Source organism: Anarrhichthys ocellatus, unplaced genomic scaffold (assembly GCF_004355925.1).
Source record: "Anarrhichthys ocellatus isolate YVR2014 unplaced genomic scaffold, GSC_Weel_1.0 scaffold55, whole genome shotgun sequence".
Classification (NCBI taxonomy): domain Eukaryota; kingdom Metazoa; phylum Chordata; class Actinopteri; order Perciformes; family Anarhichadidae; genus Anarrhichthys; species Anarrhichthys ocellatus.
Genome location: NW_022280085.1, coordinates 1299923 through 1325425, shown reverse-complemented (window position 1 = coordinate 1325425; position 25503 = coordinate 1299923). Strand labels below are relative to the sequence as shown.

At 43.9% G+C, this 25503-nt stretch overlaps 5 protein-coding genes across 7 annotated transcripts; 1 reads left to right on the top strand and 4 right to left on the bottom strand.

Annotated features, from left to right (window-relative positions):
• Window positions 1-2014: 2014 nt before the first annotated feature.
• Window positions 2015-4569, bottom strand: LOC116396388 (GTPase IMAP family member 7). The gene is made up of 3 exons (XM_031870975.1): window positions 4405-4569; window positions 3818-3972; window positions 2015-3322 (listed from the first exon to the last, which is right to left on the bottom strand). The coding sequence occupies exons 1-3, from the start codon at window positions 4427-4429 to the stop codon at window positions 2474-2476; spliced, it is 1029 nt and encodes a 342-aa protein (XP_031726835.1). The 5' UTR covers window positions 4430-4569; the 3' UTR covers window positions 2015-2473.
• Window positions 4570-5245: 676 nt separating this feature from the next.
• hmgxb4a (HMG box domain containing 4a) lies at window positions 5246-11287 on the bottom strand. Its single transcript, XM_031871030.1, has 13 exons — window positions 10849-11287; window positions 10054-10158; window positions 9651-9787; window positions 9420-9495; window positions 8732-9322; window positions 8183-8386; window positions 7898-8076; window positions 7509-7590; window positions 7343-7407; window positions 7138-7234; window positions 6855-7018; window positions 6046-6168; window positions 5246-5899 (listed from the first exon to the last, which is right to left on the bottom strand). Exons 2-13 carry the CDS (start codon window positions 10088-10090, stop codon window positions 5855-5857), a joined length of 1800 nt encoding a protein of 599 aa, XP_031726890.1. The 5' UTR covers window positions 10091-10158; window positions 10849-11287; the 3' UTR covers window positions 5246-5854.
• A 102-nt stretch (window positions 11288-11389) lies between these two features.
• ankrd54 (ankyrin repeat domain 54) lies at window positions 11390-15945 on the bottom strand. 2 transcript variants are annotated; one of them, XM_031871032.1, is made up of 8 exons: window positions 14406-15945; window positions 13869-13916; window positions 13680-13778; window positions 13499-13570; window positions 13193-13240; window positions 12412-12536; window positions 12192-12299; window positions 11390-11990 (listed from the first exon to the last, which is right to left on the bottom strand). In XM_031871032.1, the coding sequence occupies exons 1-8, from the start codon at window positions 14803-14805 to the stop codon at window positions 11916-11918; spliced, it is 975 nt and encodes a 324-aa protein (XP_031726892.1). In that variant the 5' UTR covers window positions 14806-15945; the 3' UTR covers window positions 11390-11915. The 2 variants fall into 2 exon arrangements, with proteins under 2 accessions (XP_031726892.1, XP_031726891.1); XM_031871031.1 differs by having other exon boundaries at window positions 13680-13916.
• A 767-nt stretch (window positions 15946-16712) lies between these two features.
• On the bottom strand, window positions 16713-22265 carry foxred2 (FAD-dependent oxidoreductase domain containing 2). 2 transcript variants are annotated; one of them, XM_031870960.1, is made up of 10 exons: window positions 21900-22265; window positions 21265-21482; window positions 20867-21172; window positions 20518-20769; window positions 19488-19796; window positions 19168-19334; window positions 18566-18731; window positions 17904-18130; window positions 17610-17780; window positions 16713-17495 (listed from the first exon to the last, which is right to left on the bottom strand). In XM_031870960.1, the coding sequence occupies exons 2-10, from the start codon at window positions 21477-21479 to the stop codon at window positions 17263-17265; spliced, it is 2046 nt and encodes a 681-aa protein (XP_031726820.1). In that variant the 5' UTR covers window positions 21480-21482; window positions 21900-22265; the 3' UTR covers window positions 16713-17262. The 2 variants fall into 2 exon arrangements, with proteins under 2 accessions (XP_031726820.1, XP_031726821.1); XM_031870961.1 differs by having other exon boundaries at window positions 22095-22265.
• Window positions 22266-24007: 1742 nt separating this feature from the next.
• On the top strand, window positions 24008-25439 carry hmox1a (heme oxygenase 1a). The gene is made up of 6 exons (XM_031870945.1): window positions 24008-24065; window positions 24141-24190; window positions 24280-24391; window positions 24481-24696; window positions 24776-25048; window positions 25206-25439. Exons 2-6 carry the CDS (start codon window positions 24141-24143, stop codon window positions 25359-25361), a joined length of 807 nt encoding a protein of 268 aa, XP_031726805.1. The 5' UTR covers window positions 24008-24065; the 3' UTR covers window positions 25362-25439.
• The last annotated feature ends 64 nt before the right edge of the window (window positions 25440-25503 follow it).

Here is a 25503-nt window from a genome sequence, read left to right as displayed (position 1 = left end):
CCGGCCACTCCTGGGAAGGTTCACCACTGTTCCATGTTTTCGCCATTTGTGGATAATGGCTCTCACTGTGGTTCGCTGGAGTCCCAAAGCTTTAGAAATGGCTTTGTAACCTTGTCCAGACTGATAGATCTCAATTACTTTGTTTCTCATTTGTTCCTGAATTACTTTGGATCGCAGCATGATGTCTAGCTTTTGAGGATCTTTTGGTCTACCTCACTTTGTTAGGCAGGTCCTATTTAAGTGATTTCTTGATTGAGAACAGGTGTGGCAGTAATCAGGCCTGGGTGTAGCTAGAGAAATTGAACTCAGCTTTCCAAAGATGTGATAAACCAGTTAATTTATGTTTTAACAGGGGGGGGGGCAATCACTTTTTCACACAGGGCCATGTAGGTTTGGATTTTTTTTCCCCCTTAATCATAAAAACCTTCATTTAAAAACTGCATTTTGTGTTTACTTGTGTTATCTTTGTCTAATATTTAAATTTGTTTGATGATCTGAAACATTTAAGTGTGACAAACATGCAAAAAAATAAGAAATCAGGAAGGGGGCAAACACTTTTTCACACAACTGTGTATATATATATATATATATATATATATATTTTTTTTAATGATATACTACAATAGCACTTTTTACAACATACTTAACTTACTTTTTAAAACTAACTACACTGACATGATTTACATTAATTTATATAATGTAAAACGATTTTGTAACGTTTTCTCTAATGTACTACGATGACTACACTGACTATTTGGACAAACAATGACTTTATATATTTTTGACGTGTGGTATAGTTCTTCAAAATGCTTAAGTAAAATTTCTTATGACTTTTTTTGACATGCTATACTAGGGTCATACTATTGTATGGATGAATCACTTTTTTGACCCGATATACAATATTATCCAACTTTTTTCGACATTTCATATTGCTAATTATTTTGACGTACTATACTATTACTTTTTTCAACATAAAATACTACGATTTTTCTATGATTGTTTTTTGATATATTATACTGTAACTTTTTTCCAAAAGGCAATGCTATGACTTTAGTCGACATGCTATACTATGAATTTATCATGACTATTTACAACATGGAATACTATAGACTTTTGTATGAATTTGATCATCATGCTATACTATGATTTTTTTATGACTTTATTTGTGCTTTACTATGACTTTTTCATGACTTTTTTCGACATGCTATACTATTGACTTCATTCATAATTCAGTATGTCATGACAATTTTATAAAAAAACAATTTTCCCTGACAAAAGTCATGCAGTCGCTTGCCTCCAGATCCGACCCACCTTCGTCACGTGTCTCCAGAGGGGGCTCCTCCCCATCTTCGTCCTTCTGAGGGATGCAATCTTGGTCGCTAACCTCTAGGCTGGCCACCAGACCGGGGCCAACCTCCAGAGTGGTCCTGCCTTCATCTGTGACCGCAAGGTTGTCAACAGGAGCAACTCTGCCCACCCGCATGCTATTCCTCCTGCCAGTCCTCCAGGGGGCTTGCGGCATCTTTTTGGATTTTGGTTTCTAGGTATTTCTGTGACAATCGATTAGTGTATCCCGTTTCATTTTGTGTGATTAGCCTGCTTTGTGATTTTGGAGTTATAAAAGGGGGTGATGTGGCAAGGCTAAACTGGTAATAGAAATTCTCAAGAATGCAGTAATTTAATAGTTTGACGCTCAAAATTTTCTGGGGAAGAAATAAAAAAATTAATAATTTTTTTATTATTGGTACTATAGCCATATTGTTATGCTAAAACTTCTGGACTTTTACCTCAGTAACATTTTGAATGCATGACTTACCTGTAACTAAATATTTTTACACAGTGGGGCTTTTTTTTTAAACTTTTGTAACTGAAGGAAAACAGAGTACTTCTTCCACCACTGCACATTTGTCATATAGACTTGAGTGCTAATATATCAACGTTATGTTCAGTTTGTTTCTGCTGCCCCCGAGTGGCAAACTGTGTTATTGCAGGATTAATAACATCTACATCTGCAGACGTTTTTGAACAGTCGTGGAAGACAACTTTATTTATCATTTACATTTATAACTTCAGTCACTGAGTAAGTTAAGTCATCAAGATGAATAACTGAGCTAATGAAAAATGACAAAGCAAGATATACTAGAGGAAGATGAACACTAGCCAAAGGGACGTTTCCAAACTGGTAAGCATTGTTCCCATTAATTGGTTATTACTGATCTGTGAAGCATGACTTATTAATCATGAATAAAGCCATATGATATGATATATGATAATACAGTATGCTTGATTAGAGAATTGTATCCCTTCTGCAATAGAAAATATAAGCACTGGTGCTCAGTGGTCAAGCATAAATATTATTTGGCAGGTGCCAGCTGGTGAACCAAAAAGCTCAGTAATACAATGGTGTGCCGAACACAGTGAAGTGACTTTAAGGTGCAACTTAATGCATGACACATTAACATGAGATGACCTCTCATTTACTTTTCTGTGTTCTTCTTCTCCCCACCTCCGTAGCCACTGATCCTACAGTGGCTCCCATGATGCCCCCGTACGGCCCTCCCACAAACAGGCCGACCAGTGCTCCCAGCAGGGCCTCCCTTCTCAGCATTTTGGGCAGCCACCTCATCCAGCCTGTCAGCTTCTCCCACAAGCCCCAGAGAAAAGAGGGAGCAGAGGAGGCAGGTGACGAGGGGAAAATACTATCCACATCCACATCCAAGTCACCTACGCTCCTCTCTGCCTCTTCCCGGACCGCCTCCATTTCTTCTTCTGTGACGTTTTCCTCCGGTCGTGAGTCCGTGGGAGCCACCTGGTCCCCTCCTCTCCTCCGTCTCACGATCTCTACCTGCCTCTCTCTCACTCTTTCCTCAGCCTCCTGGTACAGAGGACAGCTGCAGTGTTGCGTCCCGCTCACACTCACCGCCTGCTCGACCTTCTCCAGCAGCTCCTCAACGGCGTTCCCCTCCTCTGCTTCTCCACTGCGGGTCTCCAGTGTGTGGTAGCGTTCACCGCATCTTTCCACCAGCTCCCGGAGGTCCTTGCGCCACGTGGCGAGGTACGCCTCCAGCTGCTCGTCCTCCTCCAGCTCCTCGGTGTGGGTGAAGAGCACAATGGTGTTTGCGCTGACTGCAGAAGGGCCGAATAGCTTCTCCAGGACGTCCAGCGCATTGGCCTCTCCGTCGGCTGGCTGGTTCACAGGGACACACAGCAGGAAGACATGCGGCCCGGGGCTGGACAAGGCGATGAAGGAGGATGTGTGTCTCCTCCTTTCCTCGGGGTCGCAGCCTGAGCCAAACCAGGCCGGACTGGAGACGACCGCCACCTACCGAGAGGTGGCAGAAGCATAAAATCCAGGTAAAAAAAAAGCGCATTAATGCTACAAATTGATATTTCACTGTAACAAAATGAAACAGAGGAAATTAAGAGAAGTAATATAGAATTGGAGGAAGAGTTTATGGAAAGCAGGAGAGAAAATATTAGCATCTACATTTGCATGTTTGTATGCAGGTATGTATATGTACCATATCTGCATGCAGATGTATTCATTTACATATAGGATTATAATTTACTTGATATGATCTTGCATAGCCTACAAATGCATCATCTATTCATAACATTTACATTAAAAAAATATAAGGGAGTAATTGGCAACTCTTGTTCTGAGTTCCCTCTGTTGCTTATAATCAGAGATGTGAGTGTTAAAGGGGTCAAACTAACGTGTCACTATAATGACAATAAGTCTCCAAACTTCGTATGTTGCCGTTATACTTCCCCCTCTCCGCTGCAGTGTGGTGTACTGCGTGTATTTCACTCCTACCTGTCTACCTGCAGCCTCTCCTCGGTGTTTGCTGCACTCCTGCACGGCGGCAGCATCTGCGCCCTGTTGAGGAGGCTCGTGCAGGCCCAGAATGCTGCTGACGGCCGATCTTTTTCCGGCCCCGGTCCGGCCCAGCACCACCAGCCTCAGCTCGGCTGCTCAGCGCCGACAACAAGGGCGGAGACACACGGCAGTGGAAAAACCACATCATGGTCCAGTCTACTGTATATGGTTTATTTTTAAACATATGTTTATATGTTGGCCAGAGACTACACAAGTTTTTCAAAAGTAGAGGCAGCATTTTATGACAATATAATTATTTGAATTCTTACATCCTCCTTCTAAAAGTGCCAGACTATCTGTTGTTTATGAAGTCAGCTGTGTTAAATGATGTCATGGCATTTAACCGTTACCGTTTTCGCATTTCTACGAAGTGGCAGCGCCCTTTGTAACTGTCGTGTCTCTTCTCAAACCGCACAAATACCGTAAACAGTCCACCGGGAGCCGCTCCCTCCTCACTTTTCTCCCGTTGTGTCGCACAGATACTGATCTTACGATACACGGAGATACAACAGTGCTCAGCCTACCTGACTGTGCGGCAGATGTTGACATGTCTGCGCTCGTTCACCGCCGTGTTATGCGCTGAATCTGGGATGATCGCACTTCCTCGTTCCTGTGATACTGCTGGACTCAACTTGACTGACTTCGGCGCCGGAGGGGGGCACAGCTCCATCTGTTGTGGTGCCTGGCGTAGCAGGGCGTCTCAAACCGGGGCCCGCGGACCTGCCCGGGGTCCGTTACCGTTTTCGTAGCATTTCAGCTCACAAACTTATAAAAGCCCCTTTAAAAAGTATTCACCCCCTGGACTTCATTTATTATTACTTCCATGGTTTAATGCAAATAGGCAAGTATATTATTAATGATTTAGCTGTAAAGCCCTGATCAACCTTGTATGTTATTTAATAAAGTAATTACTTAAGAGTCTACATGCTAGCAGCTGTTAGCTTTACTTGGGCACAGTAGTGCTTTACGAGCTAAATGCTAACAGCGGCATGCTCACAATCACAATGCTATCCCTGCTAATGTTCAGGGTATGATGTGTACCATGGTAGTTTAGCATGTTGATAGTTGATAATTAGCCTCAGAGAACAGCTGGGTCTGATGGGAATGTCATTATAATTCATCCTGAAAGAGAGCATTGACATCTGTACCTGTTCTCAAGACGATTCACTAAAAAACAAACAAATGTCAACCTCGTGGTGGAGCTTAATTAAATTATATTCATTAGGATTCATCCTCTGGCCACCATGAAATTTCGTGCAAATGTGTCGAGAAGGTTGTTGAGGTATTTTTGAACCAACCTACCAACATTGCCGTCCCCAGAGCCGAGCCGCAAGCATGGCTAATGAAAACAAACCAAGCAGAAGCTGATTTTGGAAACAGTTTTAATGTTGCCATTTTTGTTAAATGTCTGACATTGAACAGCTCCTGATTTAAAACAAGGTTGCACCGTAAGGTGTTTTATTCTATCACTTTTCTACAGAGCAGTCAAAATGGAAATGCTGTATGCACATTAAAATATCAAATGTATAAAACATCATGGTATGACAGCATTGTTTACATGGTAAAAGAAAAACAGGAGCAGCTGTCAAATATATTATGTTGATCGTGACCAAATTACTTACATGTTCCTGTACTTTTAAGTAAAAAAAAAAACACTCAACAGCATACACTCACTACATTACATACACTCTGTACACTGTACAGTAACAATAAAACTAAGCTGACATGCCAAGAAAGATCAACGTGTTCAGTAAAATGTTTCATTTAAAAATATAACAATTAGAAAAAAATTAAGAGAACAGGGTTTTTAAAAAAATACACTTTAAAAACGTTGACGCTAGAAATATCCATGTTTTCAGATGCCGAGCAAGTGGCTTAAATTAAAGTCCAAAGGTCCCTCCTGTTCAGGACCCCTCCAGTCACATCTGCTGACTTCTGATGCCAAGTCACTGAACCTCGAGTATCATCCTTTACTCACAGCCCAGGCATGATGTAGGCAATATTGTCCAACGTATTCGACTGCCAGAAAGGGAGAGAGAGCTTTGTTAGGAAAATGCACACGACCGCTGCCAAGTGTACAACTGAATGTATATCAAACTAAAATCAGGCTGAAAGCACCCGCAGTAGTTTAATTCATACAACATTTACAAACGCTAATACTTTACCAGGACGTTCCGAGGACATCCGTTTAACTGTGGTATCTGTGCGGTGAGACAGTTCAGAGGTCCCAGCGCACACAAGATGGAGTCCAGAAGAACAGACAGACTCCCGGACACTGCCACCATCCCCTGACACGAAGAAACATCAGTCACATGACCCACTTATTCCACTGCATACTAGTAACGACACATCTCCAGGGGGTGAAAGGAGCCTGTTTTTTTTATGCTGTTTGTGTTTTCGTACCGGCATTATGCTTCATTTTCAATAACACTGTCAGGTAGGGCCTTTGTGTTGCATTCACGTGGTGTCGTAATGAGTTCGCAAATGTAAAAGTTCACATGAATGCCCCCTCAAGTTGGAACAACAACTTTAAAAAAAGCGAATGTGTTTAAGCAATAAAATACAACACATCTTCCATGTTTCCATATTACGACTACGATGAAAACACAGAAGAAATGGGACTACCCGAGGAGCACCTGAACGCACCACTGTCAGCGCTCTCCGAGTGCCATTCTAGTTTTCTTATGAATAGCTTCTAAATTATTCACAGCACAGGCTTGCAGGCTTTCAATCCATCCTTGCTGCCTCTCCAAAAAGATGATGTCAAGTGTTTCTTTCCACACCAAACAGCTGCAGACTTCAAGCTACTTTCACCCCTAAACATCTTGTTAACGCCTCAAATAAAAAACGTGGAGCTTCTTTCTTGTTATGTCTACTTTTGATATCTATTAATCTGCTTTAGAGGTTATAGGTTACATCCACTGCAGATTAGCCTGTAAATGCAGTGTGTGCCCGCCTGCATGTGGAAACTCACCTCTGTTTCTTGTAGCCGATGCCCAATCAGGGACAGGGACTCTCCCAGTAGCTGCAGGTGAGCTGCTGCATCGATGGGATCGACCTCTGGGACTCGTGCCGGGGATAGTGACATAGTGCCAGATGCTCTGCTGGGTGACACCATCCCTGTGACCGCTCCTACAGCTTCCATGACCCAACACAAACACAAACCGTAAAGAGAACAGACGGCGAGAGGACAAAAAGTTGTGAAATTATAAAACGTATTAATCATCATCGATCGGTTGAGTTAAAGTCGACGATACCTTTGCTTTTGCCCTCGTTGACACTCTTGTGTTTGACTGTGGTGGCCTCGGCTTTGTTCTGCTTGTGCTGCAGATACTGAGCTTTCTGCCTCCAAACCTGCACAGGACACACAGAGCGACACGCTACATTTAGTGCACTGCAAGCGTGAGAGCGATGTTCAAAGTTCTTTTCCCATATCAAGTACAAATAAGGACTAAAACGTACCAGTTTGTCTTTCTCTGGCATCGCCTTCCACACCTCTGCCAACCTTTTGCTTAGCTCACCAAAGACTGCAGATTAGAGAAACATATAGTTTAAAATGTGTATTTTAGTGATATTTCAGAGGCCGATCGCTGTCATAACATATACTGGATGTCATAACATCACCCACCTAGTCCGGGCTGTTCTGCATTTATGTTGACCCTGTACTCCTTACAAAACACCTGATACGCTGTTGTGTTCTTCTTCTTGGGCTAAGAGAGGACAAAGAAATTAACTGATGATTAACAAACGCAGAAGGAAAAAAAAGCATTGTTTTTCATATTAGTGTGTTAAAAATAAAAAGGCAGCTGTTAGCTCGCTTGTAAATTGGTCAAAGTGAGTTTTGCGTAGTCAGCAATTCCAAATGATGTTGACAGATGTGGGTCTTACAGAAGCCCAGAAGAAGTATCTGCAGGAGGTCCCGCACGGTTGTTGATTTCATCACTTGAGATTTTTGGCATTCAAAGCTAAATTTTCTACTACCGATCCAACAACAAACGTCCCTGAACAGTTTCCTACCTTATCTTTTTCCTTCTCGTGCTTTTCCCGATCTTTCTCCTCTTTCTTCTTCTTCTTCTCCGTCACTCCATCGTTGCCCTGGTGGTGGTGTGGAGGGACGGGCGTGCCCATGGCATACATTGGACCGACGGCGCTGTGGGTGACAGTGGGGTGGGAGTGGCTGTGGCCCCTCGATGAGTCTGAAGAATGTCACGCAAAGATGACGCGATTGGTAATGACAAGTATCGATTGTGTGCAGCAGAAAAGCGACTCTTTATTTGTTGTATCAACACATAGAAAACTCACCTCCAAATCCTTTGCTGTGCTTTTTGTCCTTCCCACTTTTTTCCTTGTCTCTGTCCTTTTCTTTGTCCTTCTTCTTCTTGCTTTTTTTGCTCTTCTTCTTCTTTTTGGACATGTGTGTGTATGAGTCATCTATAACCAGCTCACCCGCCTCCAGCTCAACCCCAGATGAAGAGCTCTCGTCTCCCAACCCACCTCCGTAATGACCTGTGGAACAGGGAACACATCAATGAATATTAATTAACAACACAAAATCTATCATGGGGGTCAAAATAATTTAAGGTGGTATGGTACATTGGCACTACAGGTGCACCAATAATATCTGTGAATACAGCTCATCAGCACTTGTTTGATCAGAAAACCAACATGTTTCTGATACCACAATATTAGTAAAATGATCAATACAAGTCTGAATGAAACACACGTGAACATGTTCATACCACACCTGTGTATGTTTGCTTCCGTGTAGCCCGGAGAAGCATTATTCCAACCTTACTATCAGAAACATAACATAACTTGCATCCCCTGGAACATATTTTAGGGTTATCTTACCTTCCACCTCCACCTCTTTCCCCACCACAGGCAGTGGATCTCGGCTCTGCTGCAGTTTTTTCTTGGGCGCCTTCGAGTGCGGCATCCTGTCTCTATCCTTCTCCTTCTTTCCGCCTCCTTTGGACGAGTGGGGCGGGAACGGGAAACTCTCACCTTCCTCTTTCTCTGGCGACATGATGAGCTTCATCTTCAGACCGTCGGCCTCGCGTAACGTCAAGGGCTCCTCTTTGGGAGCTCCACCGTGGAACAGCGACGACTTTGAGGAGGACGAGGAGTGCTTCTTGGAGGAAGACGATGACGAGGACGCGGGGCGGGAGTGGGAGAAGGAGTGGCTCCCTTTGCTTCCACCGCCGCCGCTGCTGCCCTCACGTTTGCGGTCCTTGGAGGAGTGCGAGGAGAAGGGTGGGTAGGAGGGTTTCTTGTGTAAGTGGGGGCTGGGGTCCGAACCTGTGGCCAGCGGAGAGGTGATAGCCTGCAGGAGGCCCATCGCTGTGTCTGTCGGGTGGGAGGAGGAGGGGGACGAGAGGGTAGGGGAGCGGTCTGTCGACTTGTGCTTTTTCTTGTGGGAAGGTGGACCTGAACCATCGTGGTCTGATACAGGGACGACACAGGAGAAGAACAAAAAGTAAATACAGTTGAGTCATTTTTTGTGAACTTAAACGGTTATTACAATATAACAACCTCTCACCTCTGTTATAGTAGTCATCGCTATGCTTCTTCTTCTTTTTGTGCGAGTCCCCTCCGACCGCGAACAGTTCGGAATCCTGATTTTGAATGACAGAGTTGCTTTCCGTTCATTCATAGATAAATTGGTTCAAAATATTAAAATGTGCTATAAACACCATAACTATTGGCATTTCTTAAAACCATCCTGTGGTATTAAACCATATAGTCACCTTCATGTTGACAGATAACCTACCTTGGGTCGTTTTTTGGATGATTTTCGGACCTGAGCAGCAATCTCCTCTTCCTCCCTCAACAGATCCTTGTACGACCTCCTCTTCTCTCTCTGGCTACGACCAGCTACAAGGCCTCTGTCTCCTTCCATCCCTGCATCTACAATAAATGAACTGAGTGTTTTAATCCTTAATTTAAAAGTAAAGATTTGATTTTTAAAAATGAGAACATTAGAGACGGCTTCGATGTCTAAGTCTCTTTAAATGTTCTCCGTTTCTTGTGCAAACTAGCACTCAAATCAGTGGAGCAACAGTTACGTTTAATTTATCATTGTGTTACTGACTGCAAAAAAATGTGCATATGTTTGATAAGTCTGTACAGTGGGAACAAAGTACAACTACATGCAGTTTGCCGGCAGACATTACCCATTCCTCCTTTATTCTTGATCTCCTCAAAAGCCATGGCTCCTGCTTTGTCAACACGTTTATTTGTCACAGTATGTCACTGACAACACAAGGCAGGATACTGACCTGTGAAGTCAACACCAAGGGAAACAAATCAAATGCAAGTTACGGTATTAATATCTATCCTGGACGACACACAACAAAGTGGAAAACTTGGACATTTATGGCTTCATATTTCATATCTTGTAACGTAACAAACATAAACAAAGGTAATTACACTCTAACAGGTACTCAGTTGCTACAACTAACGTTGTTCCGGCTTAGTCCCACACTGAGCTGCCCAAGTAACACTGGAGCTGCAGGTAACCTGAACATAACGCTCCTCAAAAGTGTGGAAGTGCTCAATGAATGGCTGCTTATTGAAGGAAAATACAAGTTACGCTGTGTTACAATAACGCTGTGGTCCGTTACCTACAAAATAGCACAACAAATGTTAGCTAAACAAACTCCCGCCTACTTTCGTAAAGATACACAAACACACCCCCCTCTCCATTCACTTTGAGTCCTTAGCTTCCCAACATTTCCAGCACTCGAATGGGTCTCGCTGAGCGTGCCCTCAGCCTGCCGGTCAAAGCGACTGAGGAAAGCCCGAGGCTTCACACCCACAGTTAGGCCGCGGTCGGCTCAAGTGCATAAAATAACGTGCCAAACATACATTTAACTCTGCTCGTGTCTCAATCTCCTCTGGGGTGATAACTTGTGATGTTTATACACACCAGGAAGAGAGGAAATAATGTGTTTATTAAATTTTACTACCTCTATGGATCTCCAATTTACGCGGGTCCGGTCGCCATTTTTTTTTATTATCGGCGAAGCCACAATACGTGTCAACGTAGAGGAGGGGCTTTGGTAACGCAGCCAATCAGCGTAGAGGAAAAGAAGCCACATTAACAAAGCACTTGCTGTTGCTCCGTTTCCTACTCTACTGTCTTCTGTTTTCACTATGCAAAATGAGAACTAAAGGCTCAACCATTGAATATATTGAAATAAGCAATAAATTACAGAACGGAAACCCAGCTAGATAGAACATTCTTTATCATATAAAAGACAATATTTGACAAATATAGCCAAACATATTGATTTATTGAATCACATATATTTCCATTTCCAACAACAGTCAAATATTTCAAATTTTTCTTTTACAGCACGGTTCACATACAAACATGACATGCAATACAAGAGAAAAGGCAACGAGATACAAAGAAGCTGTCAATAAGAAAACCAAAAATACAACAGTGAAAAGTGTTTAATCATTTCATGAGAAATACGTCTCATAATTATCGAAGAACTTGGCTAATAATGGCAGGCAAAAAGAGAACAAGTGAGTACATAGACACAGCCGTGACTCTTTTACTCACACACACACACACACACACACACACACACACACACACACACACACACACACACACACACACACACACACACACACACACACACGATAGAGAGCGAAGATCCCGCTGCACTTCTGGGTTGGCTTCTGTTCCACTAGTTTCCTGTTCTCAATGTATATTTCCCTAAGGGGTTTCTTTTAACCTTTTTTTTTCTGAAAAGCTAACATGTGATACTCTTTTCTGTCTATAAATAGATATCCATTAACTTGAAGTACTGGGCATTAGTATTTGAGCATCTTTTCATTTTAACCCAGATGAGAATATTTCAAAAGAATCTTTGTGTTATCTTGTTTGAATTGTCACGGTCCTGTAGAGTAATGCTGTAAACAAATATTTTGTTTACAGCAATGTGCTTGTCTGGTTAAGGCTACTGCAGCAGAGGCTTTCTTGGAACCCAGCAAGAATTCAGCTCTCTATACACTTTTTCTTTTACCTATCCCCCAAATTCTGTTTCTGTAGACTGAGTGATGTAAAACTGGCCAATAAATCAGTCACCTCATCCACCTATAGAAAAAATAAGAGGAAAAATACATTCAACTATGTATAAGTGTTAGTGAAATCTGAGTAAATCCATAAGAATAAACAATACATTCAAATGTAAAAAAAAAAAAAAAAAAAAGTCAACATTTAAGTTTAGTTAAACCACAAATCTTTGTTTTTAAACATGCAAGTCTGAGATCTATTCAATGAGTATGTCGGTCTCACCTGCTCTTTGGTGCGTGTGTGCTGCAGCTGTGTGGAAATGTGCTCCAGCCTCTCTTTAGCTTCACTCTGGCCCATTAAGTTCAGGTATTCCCTCAGCATTTGAATGATCTACAAGGGAAAGTCAAACGTATTTGATAGATCTATAAATTAAGCACGCAGTTCCCGAACCAATCAGGATCTACCCAAAGCCTAAAGCCGGGCAACTTAACGCCTTCTCTACCTGTGTGACTTCCCCTCTCAGGGTTTCTAAGCTGCGTGAATCTCCCTCCTGCAGAATATTGAGCTTGGAGCGTGCTAGATGCAGAGGGGTCCTGCCTGCTCGGTCCAGGGCGTCCACACGGGCTCCTTGACAGAGACAATAAGAGCACAAATCTATCAGATACACATGCCTATCAAATCGTTTTCATTCATTCTCAATTCTAATAGAATAATAATCACACTTGAGTTTATTAACTCTGACTAGCGGACCAGTGTTGTTATAGATCTGGCAACATCATTTAAGTGGTTACAATCCTACACCTGAACTACATTTAGTGGAACGTTCTAAATTACTTTAGGTTGAAATCATTCAGCCTCCGTTTGTTCTAAGCAGCCTTCTTTTGGTGGGAAATGTTCAGGCAGCCACAGAAAATATGGCCAACAGGTGTCTAAATTACATTATATACTGGGGCACTGTGAAACAGTTTGAACACCGTTCTCAATCAGTGATCATGTTAGACTGCATTCATCTACATGAAACCAGGGCAGCAGCACCGTTGCTTTATATAATGTTTATGATAAACTCACTAAGACTAAGACAAACTTACATTTAGAGGTTCCCTTTGGCACTTGCTGTATTTTTGGCAAGCGATATGCACTGTATATACTGTGTATACATATAAATATGCTCCTTCAGGGCAACAAACACCTTGAATATAGAGTTTAAATTAATTAAGTTGATCCTGCGCCCCAGGCTCTCCTACAATGGGAAACTGAGTAACATGTATACAAAGAGGTCTCACCTCCTCTCAGCAATGTGGTGATTACAGGCACATGGTTGGTACAGGCCGCTGCAGAAACACAGGTTAAAATGGGTAAATTGTGACACAAATACAAGAATAAAAGTGTTAAAAAAAAACAAACACTGGTTGCATGCCTAAAACGTCCCTAAAATGTTGCTTTTATGTCATTCTGCAGTACGTCTTTGCGTTGGCAGGTGCGGGTGTAAAGCAGCTGCACAGCTGCGAGTCAGAGTGAACCCACAGTCGCATGCTTTACTGACCACAGTGCTGCGGGTTTTACGGGGTCAGGGTGATGTGTTCTCTTACCCAGATGGAGGGGGGTATTTCCCAGGCTGTCTCGCTGGTTGGGGTCAGCGCCGTGGCTCAGCAACAATTGCACTACAGACATAAAGAAAAGGACATTTGGAAAAGAAAGGGAATGAGAATTACTTGAAGTATGGTAAACAACAGCATGCATTATACATGATTTCACCAATCACCAACCTACCAATGCTCTCATTGCCATTGCAGGAAGAGAAATGGAGGGCCGTCCTTCCCTTGTCATCTGCTGCACACGGGTCTGTATCATCTTGCAGGAGCTTTCGAACTGGAAGAACACAACTGTGATTACCTTTTACCTTACACCACCTGCGAGGCTTTTTTTTTTTTCTACTGCAATCCACCTCACCGTCCATACCTGTGTCGCTGTCATTGCTGTTCGCAGCTTCCCTCAGCCTTTTCGCAGCTGTGGAAATACGGCATTCAAAATGACATGTAAATATTGCTTTATGAGTGGATGAATGGGATCTGATGGCTTGACATGTGAGCAACAAACAAGATAAGCCATTCACTGGCTTTACACTGTCAAGAGGGGGGTGCTCGATCAGCCACCGATATTGCAACTGTACATGGTGTTTATCAGTGTAACACTGAGCATGTTATTACATGAGACAAGATAGCTATTGGGATTTTGGTAATCATAATATGACACATCTTAATATCTTCTGGAATTAACTGCATTACACTGTGCTAGAACTGTATTACCTTTAGCCTACCTGTTTGGTTATATCTAAATTACTGGCGTGTAGTTTTCAAGGGACCTAGCTTGCATATTGTATTAAACCAACATACTCACAAACCTAAAACACCGTCACGATATTGAGTCTACATATTACTACACACATTCTGTATTTTGCAGCTAAACAAACGTGGCCAACCTGTAGCTGTCCCTTACCGTAGATGTCTTTCCCCATAGGGCCGAGGTTCCGGACCACTCTGTGCGGCCGCCTGGCCCTCCTCCCCGTCACCTTCCCCATCTTGCTTGCCACACCACCGCCGCCGAGCTCGGCTCGTCCGGGCTCCCACAACAAGTGCAGGTACCGGAGCTCTTTCTCGTCCCTCGGTCCCACTCGACCCAACACCACTTTGCCCTCTCCGGTCCCACTTATCCCAAACCCGACAGCGGCGGTACCCCCGGGGTCCATCCTCTCCGGGTTTACGTTACCCCGCTGCTCCCTGCCCACCTCCTCCTCCCGGGTTTCATCTTCAGGTCCGGGCTCCACCATGTACTCCCCCTCGGAGCTGGAGCGGTCATTATCCGAGGCTGTCGCAACGATTGGGCTCCACCCGTCCATACTTTATCGTGACATGTGGACGCCGTGTTTATGCTACGCTCCTTACTACTACTGCCACAGAAAAAAAGGAAAGAAAGCCGTCATACGTAGGACAACTTTGAATACGCCATCCGCACCGTCAGCGACGCCATTGCGCGGCACGTCTACGTAGAAACTCCCTCGTTAAAGGCTTCCCGTCCTCGGTACTTTGCAGTGTTTAATAGCAGAAGACAGCCAACCTTTACGGAACCAAAATGTCGCCTATTTCACATATTCCATAATCTCGAACGTAGTAACAGGCACACCCATTGTACAGTCGACAGATCCAGCGCAGTGATGACCAATCAGATTCCGTGTTGTTCATTTAGCTCCTGTCCAATAGAATCCACGCAACAGGGCAGCCAATCAAACAGTCTCTGTGCTGAACCGCGAATATAGCTTCGCGCATGCGCATTGTAAAAAAGAAATCAATAATAGTCCACAAAACACATTTGCAATTATTCTTTAATATACATTTCATCAGGTATAATCAGAAAAAAATGTACAATGCATAAAAACACACACCCTCCACCTATATAGCTTCTTATGAACTAGATTCAAATGGCATACTATAATGTATGTAGATATTTTGTTAGGAATCACAATATGGAAACATTCAAGGGAGAAAGTGGCTTTCCAGTGATAAGCAGTTTCCAACCTGAGGGGTTGGGTCCCCAATTAGTCACATGATGATGAAGTAGGAGGGGCCGTGAGATAATTACCGAATGAGGAAATACTCAAAGTTACACTTAATTTTTCAGATTTTCCTCCAATCTTTGCTGTACTCTAATGAATCGCTTAATAATGGCACTTCTTTGAACCCTTAAACATGATCAAAATAAACAAAAGGACATTAACTCCTTGGTTAAATTTGTCACATTTACAACGGACAAGGGTTTGTAAATTGCCTTAATTAAAGTGGCCGCAAGCCCAAAACATTGGGAACCACTGATCTGTATGATGGTATTCTGTTAAGATATTTGGTCTTGTGGAGGGAAACATTATGGGTGCTAGAGGTAGCAAGTCTGACGGACTTAAACAGCATCTAATGGTGCGTTCACACCAAACGCGGTGCGGATTATTCGCGCGAGTAGATTACATACAAAGTCTATGCACAGACGCGATGAGACTGGAGTGACGCGAAATTGCGATGGCGCGGCGCGATTGACGCAAATTCGCGTCAAACGGCAAATCGCCCCAAACGCGTGAGTTGAAAATGTTCAACTTCGGCGAAATATTCGCGTTACGCCCCAGCGCGATAGCCTATCAGCGTTGAGATGTTTCTCCTGTCATCACTGACTGCCGTTGTTGAATCAGGAAATAAATACTGTAGCCGTCTGTGTTCACCCAGAGCTCTACGATACCTCATATCAATAGAGACCGGAACAAACTATGTGTATAAATGTGTGTGTGTAAACCTTATGGTACAAACAATGAATAGACGCTGCCGTATTTACGTCTAGATGACGTTATTCTGAGTGTTGGTGGAGCTGCTACAATGTTAGCATAGCCTAGCACCGATCCATCAGAGCTCCATTGAGAAGACAAGTACAAATCGGCATCATTACGTAGTTATGTCGGAGTCCCTTTTTGTCGGTTTATTGCTGTTAAATCACAGCCAAATCTGTTTATTTTGTGTTCATACAGCTGTAGTAAACAGCGACCTGTGGCTTGCTAGACACAGTGAATACACTTCGATAAAATTCAGAGCTCCTCTGGACAATGTTATGAACCAGACATGACGGCGTTTAGTTTCCCGGGATATCTGTGACTTCCACAACACGTACTAAGCAGAAATAGGTTATTTTTTCCATGGTTAATGGCGGACAGTTGAACGGCTTTCAGGGCGATAAGCCACGCCCCCTCTCTGGCGCGTCCAGCGCGATTCGCGCCTATGAACACAAATAGTCCCCGGCGAGACCGGCGGCGCGAATGACGCGAATACGCGTTTGGTGTGAACACGGCGCATAGCTTTAAAGATAGTCTTAATAATCTTCTTCTGTGGCTGTCGGACGACCGCAATAAACCCGTCCAATCGTTTCTTTCGGCTCGAATGTAATGATTGGACGGGCTACCCGCCTGCTTACCTGTGCATACTCTGCCCACACACTCATTGCTCTTTACCAGAGTCTTCCACAAACCGCTAGCTTAACAGTCGTGAGAACTTATAATATCCATGTTCTTTGTTTACGTTCATGACAATCATTTTGGGGGGGGGGGGAGTAGCTTTAGAGGTAGGCTTTAAAGTACGGGCTCTCAGTGTTGCCAACGTGGCGACTTACTTGCTAGATTTAGGAACTTTTAGAGCGCTGCTTGCTACTTTCATTGGACAAGATTTGTCTGAATTTGTTGTGGTTGGATTATTCTTTGTTAAATCTAACGTACTCGCTACCTTCTCAAGATTACCAACCTTGCCTTTAACACGCTTGGGCAAAACAATCAGAAGTCAAGTTTCAGTCCTGAAGAAATGGAGGCTCCAGCTTGTGCCAGGTAGTTTGGGAATGCGGGATCCGCCCCCGACGTGCCCGCATCTCGCTCAGTAGGCATCGGTCCAGCGTCATGATTGCGCTGCCACGGCTGACTGTTGGGAGCGACACCCTGCCGCTTCAAGTACCCGTGCTGACAAAACAGCGGCGGCTTGCGGTGGGTGAGGGCTGAGCGGAAGCATGATTCTGAAAGGCATGAGAAAACACAAGGACTGAGTCAAACTACTAATGATAGAATAAATACATAAAACATAATTAATAGAGCAAGCAGTGTGTAATTCATAATTTAGAAAGCTTTACCGGCATAGAAGGCCCTGAGGTCAGTCTGGACACAGTGCTCCAAGAAGCGCCGCAGTGGCTGGATATGAGATATGGGAGTCCCCCATTCTGTGAGGAAGTCCTCAACCACGTGATGAATCGCCTTCGGCCTTGGCAAAGGCCAGCCGGAGGGACGGAGCTTCATTTCTTCCTCTGGGGAAAAAATAAAAGAAATAAAAACTCACATAAAGCTTCATTCAGAGCTCGTTCCCTGTCAAAACGGCAGTAATTCTTCTCCAAAAAATGCACTGTTGACGGCACAGCATTTCTACTCGCCAGTGGGAAGTTGGTCGTAGTAGTATAAAACAGGGTGCAGAAAGTTGGATTTCCAAGCTCTGGTCCATTCTGTGTAAGCCCGGCCCCGCCCCAAATTGTCGACTTTTTTCTTCCCGTACTGCATGACCAGAACTATCAGTCCGTGGTTGGAGACCTCGTGGCCCGAGAGAGAGGAGACCTGAGGCAGGGCCTGGAGTGTAAACTCTTCCACGTATTCACAGTGAGAGCTTAGCGTGAAGGAGAGAAGAAAGCACCATAACAGAGCATGAAACAGCATTTCATGTAATGAGTATAAACAGAGAGTGCTACTGATACATTCATAATATCTATCCATCTATATGAATAGATAACCTGTCATTCCAATTTAAACATCTGTTAATTCTGTCATCGCCTGGATTGACAGTCGCTGCTTGTTAGAATTACATATTACTTAGATTTTGTCCTTTTACACTTATCAAGATAAAGGAGGTCAAAATATATCTCTCGAAATTAAAACACTTCAAAAAGGTGATACCGAGTAATGATGTCGTAAAGCAGATGCTTTGTGTCAAGTCTCCTCACTGAGGATTTTGCTCGCTCTGCATCCAGCGACTGCACTCTCACGTTAATTAAAAGAAGCCAGTTTAAAGTGGTTTGGGGATATCAACAGAACACACGCTTACCCGCGAAGAAGGATAACGTCCCCGAGCACCTCAAACATTTGGTACGGCCCAGAGGCCTCGTTGATCCGCTTCAGAATCCACGACTGCAGATGTGCCGTCGACAGTTTCGTCGATTGCCACGGGTTGCTGTGATAACGCTGTTCAAGCACACGGTGTACAGAGCGCACTGTGGCAAAAAAAAAATTTGTATTAAGTGTATTAAAATATCCCCATAATGTAAAATTGTTTAGTTTTTTTATTCATAAGTTATAATTCCAAAGATTGGTTTTGGCGGCACATCCAGACAGTGTTGGTAAGTCTTGGAAATGTCGAAAAAAGACACTCGGTTCATAATACTTCAGATGCACAATCCCCATTGTGCTACTCAATTCTGCGATAGTGACCTAACTGACATTTATTTAAACGAAAATCTTTGTGAGTTTTATTTGCTTTAAATGCATAATTGCCCAATTTGTCTGCATTCCAATTGCGCCCCATGCAGTCGAGCGTTTCATGGTCCACATTTGAGGGGCTGTGGCAGAAAGGACGCTGCGATCGGAATGAAGCATAGTTCGCCCTAAATGCCACGAAACAAACAAAAACATCTGTTTGGACTTTTTCACCTGTGTAACGGAAACCGTGGACGAAGCCGCCGGCAGACGAGCGGTAGTCTCTGGAGTGAGCGGCGGTTCCCAGCACGAACAGGCCGGGGGTGTTCTCCCCTTCATACCAGGCCGTCAGCCTCGGCAACCTCCCTTTAGCATTGTCGCTGTTCATTGGGCGGGCGGAGCTAGGGAAGGTTGAACGTTACATAAATAAAACAGCTTCATCACACATAGTAATAATGATACAAGAGAGGGGCATTCTTTGACAAGGCAGCGCGTTACTTAACGTACAGATTATGACACAATACAATAATCCTACCGTGTTACACAGGTTATACCTGTCAAATATGCTGAAGTTGAATCCGAATCCAAGGCACGATATCACCCGGTCGTAAGGCTTTCGCATAGAGAAGTTGTCAATGTGATAACCTGGGGTTTCTTCTCCCGTCACATCAGAACCGTTCTTCTCTTCCTGGTGTTGCAGGTACTTCTTTAAAGTCACGTAGAACTGTCCCTTCTTCTTAGCGCCCGATCTCCTCCTGCCTTGCTCCTTCAGTTGAGTGATGGCTATTTTATCCAGGGGGATTTCCGCCAACCCGTCCAGGGACTTCAGCTGATACGTGTCTAGAAGCTCGTTATTCAAAGCTCTGGACAAAAAAATAAATAAATAAATAAATAATATATATATATATATATATATATATATAGGTCACTTAACATTAAAATGTGAAATCAGACATGTGAGAAAATATAAGGGGTCACTACCTCTGTCAATAGTTGTTTTGAACATTTTTACCAGTTTGTGCCGTAAATGTGTGGGACACAAATTATGACAAAACATCTTAAATATTCAGATATAAGGAGAGGGATTTATCTTCATTGTTGAACATTTATTTTTATATAGTTGAGTCAAAACTTTGCTGCACTAATTATTGGTTCTTTTACGTGTGTCACACCACAGGACACTATGTCACACTGGAGGACAGCACTGGTGGTGTACTACTTGTAATGGTGGTTAAATATCACACTTTAGACTTACTTTCATGTCACTTATAACAGTAAAAGATTTCTGTAAAAACAGCAGAAAATATTTGTATAATTCATGTAATTATTGCATTTAAAAACACTGTAAATGGTCGGAAAAAAAAAAATCGTATTTAATTATTTAAAAATGCTTCTTAAAAAGACCTTTTCCTCTTGTGTGACGTCTTTGTCCCGTCACCTCGGTCATTAGCAGTTAGCAAGACCCGTTTGCAGAATTTTCCATAGTTATGCAGTTTAACATTCAGTTTTTAATTTATAAAAAAACATAACTTAGGGGGGGTGACACCAACAGGACAAGCGAAATTACCAAATCTTTGGCGCTACCTGAGATCTCCGACGTAGTGCGTTTCCCAGGCCAGTCGAACAGGGTTGGAACTGAGCATGTGCACCAATTTCGCTCTTCCCGAGATGTTCTGGGCGGTTTCAAAAGCCGAGTTCCCCTTGCCCAGAATAAGTACGGCCTGGTCCTTGTAGTCCTCGGGATCAGTGGAGATGGACTCGTATTCCTCGACCAAGTCGGAACCGACAAACTCAACCCTCTGAGGAACCCACAGACCCGAGGCAACCAGGAGGACTCTGGGGGGGAGAGAGGACAGAGGTACAACACCATGCGGCTCACAATCCGAAACAAAGGTTTAAACTGTCATCTCAGGTTCAGTGTGGCGCAAACTACCTGCACTTGTAGTCCGATGCATGTTGGTCGGTCAGGATGTAGCTTCTGCCCTCGGGGGACCGCACTGCCCTGATCATCCCGACGTCCACGCCGTACCGGACCCTCAGCCCGAGCTCCTTCTCAAACATGGACAGGTAGACCGGGAAGGTATCGGCTGGCGGGAAGAACTCCCTGCTCACTCTCTTCAACAGGAGGTCAGGTCTATCGCTGAGCAGCGAGTTCCAGTCGTGGCGCATGTTGAACTCGCGGTTCTGGCTCCCCGTGTAGATCTTGTTGATGCTGATGAGCTTCCTGTGCCGGGGATACCTTGAAAACAGAGCAGAGGAAGGCCCGTGTCAAAGGGCAACTCAGGAGGGGAGACGGGTACCGTAAGACATGCCTTCACAAAGCGCCCTTACTTGTTAAAGAAGCTGCCCGGCCCAGAGTTCCTCTCCAAGATGACGTAGTCTCTTTTAGCTTTGGAGAGGAAATATCCCATCTGCAGTCCCGCGGGCCCAGCACCGAGCACACAGTAGTCATAGCGGCGGGGGCCGTGGTGGTGGCCGTCATCAGGAGAGCACTGGACGCAGCCAATCAGGATGAGGAGGATCAGACGAGGAAGGTTCGAATCCATTACCTGTTGGGACGTGAGGCAATGTGGTGAAAATGTGAGTTATGATAGGACAGCATCAATAAATAAATCAGAAAATAAAATCCATTAAGAATATTGTTTTAGCATAAAGGTTTTTTTGGGGGGGGAGTTCCTGTACCGATGTGAGGGTCCTGGGACAGATTGTATATATACATATACATATTAGTGTTTTTTCATAGAGAGTTGTTTGTAAATTGTCTTAAACATCATTGTACTACTTGTATTTCACTCCTAGCCTACATGCACAAGTGGGCTATGAATCAGGGACCCGTTAAAACTGGTCTGTAGCGCTGTACATGGGTCCGGCTCTACGGGGATACCTGGAAGGACTACAACTAGCTACACCGGAGCAGAAGGGCTACGGACATTTCAGCACTAACTAAGTACGGCGTCAAACTTAACGAGTAGCTTAACAGGTAACACAGCGACTCGGAACAGGTAACGCGGTGAGAGACGGCAGCGGTAGCCCCGACACTCCACGAACTCTCCAGGCCGACGTTGTATCACCGTCCCGAGGATGCGGCGGGGCGCCTCGAACCAGATGTGAGGTCGGCTAACGTGATCCCGCACAAGTACGTCACGTAGCCTCCACGTTACCTTTTCTATTTCAGTCGATCCCTCGCGCGCACCATCGGTGGTTTAGCATCTATCATACCTGTGGAGACGGCTACATGTTTGCTAGTTTGCATCGTACGGTGCGATGCGTGTGCGTGTGTGCGTGCACCCCTCTGAAAATCCACCAGCCTACAACCCGCTTCCCCACCTTGGACAACAAAAACCCCAATGGAGGGCTGCTTGCATAAGGGGCGTGTTTAGAGAATACCATAGAATAGAGCGCAGTAGAATATGTCCCACATTTCACATAAACTCCCAACAAGTGTTCCGCATTTGAAAATCAAATGCCCCTCTTTCAATAATAAGTGGTGTCTGTCCTGTTTTTTTTTCCCCACCCAAAAAAATAAAATAAAATCCATAAACTTGCTACATAAGAATATTCAAATTCTTAAAACTCCATGTGCTCGTCGACATTAAAAGAGCCTTTGAAGGCTGAACATCTAAATAATCTGGATAAAGTGATCAATGAGTCCTGGCTCTGGAATGTTATGTCACTCTAAAGACCAAACATTGTGACACACATTGGCTGGAGATGGAGCTCAAAGTAAAGCTCTTTTATCATGTTTTTATGGACACAATACTCATACTCTTCATTTTGTAACATGTATCTCTTCATCTTTGATGAAAATAAGTCAAGGGTGTAAAAGTTAACATACTACACTGACACTTCCCCTATCTGCCCAACCATGTGATTTACCATTAGGCTAATATCACAGGTTGCATGATATACATCCATTTTCATGTTTCACTTGCAGTTCAAACAAATCCATCTGCGTTTTAGATTAGATTCATCTGTTTTCATTATATAATTTCATTAATTTTTCATGAAGGATTTAAACAAACTATATTTGTGCTTTATTGCTCCTTTCTTGTTGCTAAAGACCTTATACCCACCATCGGGTAGATGCCGTTGGGTGAGCGCGAGGAAAGTGCCTAGACCTGGAAGATCCTTCTGTCCAACTGCTCCTGGGATCCTGAGAGTTTTGCAGCAGATGAGTGACTCTCAACAGATCAGCTATAGGCCATTTATTGGTGTCATCCCACAGCATAAGCCCTCCCTCCTCAGGGATGTTTCTAAGGATAAACTACAAAAGGTCATGTTAGTTTAATATGTACTTTGAGCATTTTCCATCGACATTTAATGACAATTTCATCTTCATTTACTCACATGGTTTGTCCCTGTGCATTAGTATTGTAGTGGTTTAAGTATTCAGATCCTTTATGTAAATAAAAGACGAGACACTGCAGTCTAAAATATATACCCCTTTACATTTAGCCCTATAATGTGCAGTTTTATTTTTTATCTAAAGCTATCTCCCAATGAGTACAGTGGATGTCCATTACATTTAAAACATATTTGAGTGTGCACCCGTAATATATTTGTGAATCTCCTCATGTGGGTTGTGTTTGCATTTGTATACAGTGAGAGCTATTTTTGTGTGCATTGAATTGAAGTGATAGAAATTCACCAGGATGGTGCAGTGTCAGCGTACTATGGTCGACCAGAGACCGGCTTGTAGAACAGCATTTCAGATGTGTAGAAAACCTCTTAGCCTCTGTAGATGTGGGATATTTAACGAATGAATGAGATTTAACTGGACCTAAAAAAAAGTTTAAAACCTTCTGACATTCGTTATATATGTACATACAGGTCCACACATGACATAATGACCTCTGCATCACAGGGAGCAACTTTCACGCCATACTTTTTGATTTCTGCCACATCATGAAATCACATTTCCCCACAACGTTCACACATTTGCTTTGTCATGCTTAAGCCTCAGCAGTGTGTGACTTAAAGTGAGTCATTAGTCCCACTTCCCATTTACCTCGCAGCCACGGCACATCACGGCTATATAAGAGAGCTGCGAGGACACGGTGGACCTTTAACTCGGCGGAGCTGACAAGACGACCAACCAGCCTAAAGGAGAGAAGTCTTCAGTATTTTGACAGGTGTGTTACATACATTCTTATTCTTGTTAAATGTGTTTAATTGAACTAATTAAACCAAATCATTTGTCTGCATAGATGGAGACCATGAAGAGTGCTAGGAAGACTGAAACAGGGGACATTGGGAGGTACGACAGTTTATTCTAAAGATAATTTAAACACAGAACTGTATGATTTAAAAGTAAAATAAACGTTTTTTTCTGTGTTCTGCCATCAGTGACCTATCAGAGCAGGTCAAAGCAGCCACTAAGGACGGCCATGTCAGAGCTGAAAACACACAGCTGATGCTGAGTTACCAGAAGGGTCACATCACCCTGCCTCAGTACAAGGTAAGCTCCTCACAATTAACACACACTTTGTCTTTTGTTCCGTAATGTTTACATTGTTCTGAAAAGCGGCTCTTCTTCCTGGCGGTCAGGTCCTGTTGTGTTCCCTCCACGAGATTTACAAAGCGCTCGAGGACGAGCTGGACAGAAATTCTTCCCATCCAGCTGTGGCACCGATATACTTCCCTCAGGAACTGGCCCGTCTGGAAACGCTGGAGAAGGATCTGGAGCACTTCTTGGGCTCCGGCTGGAGGAAGAGGGTGGTCGTTCCCGCAGCCACGCACAGATATGAACAGAGACTACGACAGGTGAGCGGAGAGGAAGGCGCTGAGTTAGCGTTCAGCGCGGGCCCGTTGTGACACACCCTTATTTATTATTTTTTAACAGATTGGCAAAGAGAGGCCCGAGCTGCTGGTGGCCCACGCCTACACGCGCTACCTCGGCGACCTCTCGGGAGGTCAAGTGCTGGGGAAGATTACCCAGAAATCTCTGGGGCTGAGCAGCCAAGAGGGGCTTTCGTTCTTCTCCTTCCCCGGCGTGACCAGCCCCAACCGCTTCAAGCAGCTGTACAGGAGCCGGATGAACGGCATCGAGCTGACGGAGGAGGAGAGGGCGGCGGTGCTGGAGGAGGCCGTCGCCGCATTCGAGCTCAACATCCAGGTGAGCGGAAGAGGGAATCGAAGAGCAGCTTTACCGTGTGCACCCGACAGCGCGGCGTCGGTGACCCAGAATGGTTTCAAAAGTCACACAGAAACTTGCAAAAAGAGAACCGAATCTGTCAACATGGTTTTTTTTTTTTTTATGTCTTTTCTTTCAGGTTTTTGATGACTTGCAGAAAATGTTGAGTGTCACAACAGAAGCGGAGGACCAATCAGCGGGCAACGTCGTCAGAACTGCCACGTTCCCATCTTTACCCATCGTGGGGTTATGTGTGGCTCTCACCACTATTGGACTGGGAATCTACTCCTTGTAGATTTTACCAGCACTTTTTATATATGCACACGCAGCACTTAACTAATGAATTAATGCAACAAATAAAATCAAGACAGAACATTGTGTCTCATCTTTAAAAGTATCAAATCACAGCTGAAAGTGATTCTCAACTTGTCATTGGT

What these genes read in the sequence shown, in the direction of transcription:
- LOC116396388 (XM_031870975.1), bottom strand. Translation starts at nt 4,429, where the DNA reads ATGTCAACATCTGCCGCACAGTCAG. An exon ending in AACATCTGCCGCACAGTCAG is followed by an intron (nt 3,973 to 4,404) that starts GTAGGCTGAGCA and finishes GGCGCTGAGCAG; the next exon opens with CCGAGCTGAGGCTGGTGGTG. An exon ending in GAGAGGCTGCAGGTAGACAG is followed by an intron (nt 3,323 to 3,817) that starts GTAGGAGTGAAA and finishes ACCTCTCGGTAG; the next exon opens with GTGGCGGTCGTCTCCAGTCC.
- hmgxb4a (XM_031871030.1), bottom strand. Translation starts at nt 10,090, where the DNA reads ATGGCTTTTGAGGAGATCAAGAATAAAGGAGGAATGG. An exon ending in CAAGAATAAAGGAGGAATGG is followed by an intron (nt 9,788 to 10,053) that starts GTAATGTCTGCC and finishes CATTTATTGTAG; the next exon opens with ATGCAGGGATGGAAGGAGAC. An exon ending in CGATGACTACTATAACAGAG is followed by an intron (nt 9,323 to 9,419) that starts GTGAGAGGTTGT and finishes TCCCTGTATCAG; the next exon opens with ACCACGATGGTTCAGGTCCA.
- ankrd54 (XM_031871031.1), bottom strand. Translation starts at nt 14,805, where the DNA reads ATGGACGGGTGGAGCCCAATCGTTGCGACAGCCTCGGATAATGACCGC. An exon ending in TATGGGGAAAGACATCTACG is followed by an intron (nt 13,917 to 14,405) that starts GTAAGGGACAGC and finishes GTATTTCCACAG; the next exon opens with CTGCGAAAAGGCTGAGGGAA. An exon ending in AAATACCCCCCTCCATCTGG is followed by an intron (nt 13,241 to 13,498) that starts GTAAGAGAACAC and finishes GTGTTTCTGCAG; the next exon opens with CGGCCTGTACCAACCATGTG.
- foxred2 (XM_031870960.1), bottom strand. Translation starts at nt 21,479, where the DNA reads ATGGATTCGAACCTTCCTCGTCTGATCCTCCTCATCCTGATTGGCTGC. An exon ending in CCGGGCAGCTTCTTTAACAA is followed by an intron (nt 21,173 to 21,264) that starts GTAAGGGCGCTT and finishes TCTGTTTTCAAG; the next exon opens with GTATCCCCGGCACAGGAAGC. An exon ending in CCTCAGGGCCTTCTATGCCG is followed by an intron (nt 17,496 to 17,609) that starts GTAAAGCTTTCT and finishes CATGCCTTTCAG; the next exon opens with AATCATGCTTCCGCTCAGCC.
- hmox1a (XM_031870945.1), top strand. Translation starts at nt 24,141, where the DNA reads ATGGAGACCATGAAGAGTGCTAGGAAGACTGAAACAGGGGACATTGGG. An exon ending in TCACCCTGCCTCAGTACAAG is followed by an intron (nt 24,392 to 24,480) that starts GTAAGCTCCTCA and finishes CCTGGCGGTCAG; the next exon opens with GTCCTGTTGTGTTCCCTCCA. An exon ending in ATGAACAGAGACTACGACAG is followed by an intron (nt 24,697 to 24,775) that starts GTGAGCGGAGAG and finishes ATTTTTTAACAG; the next exon opens with ATTGGCAAAGAGAGGCCCGA.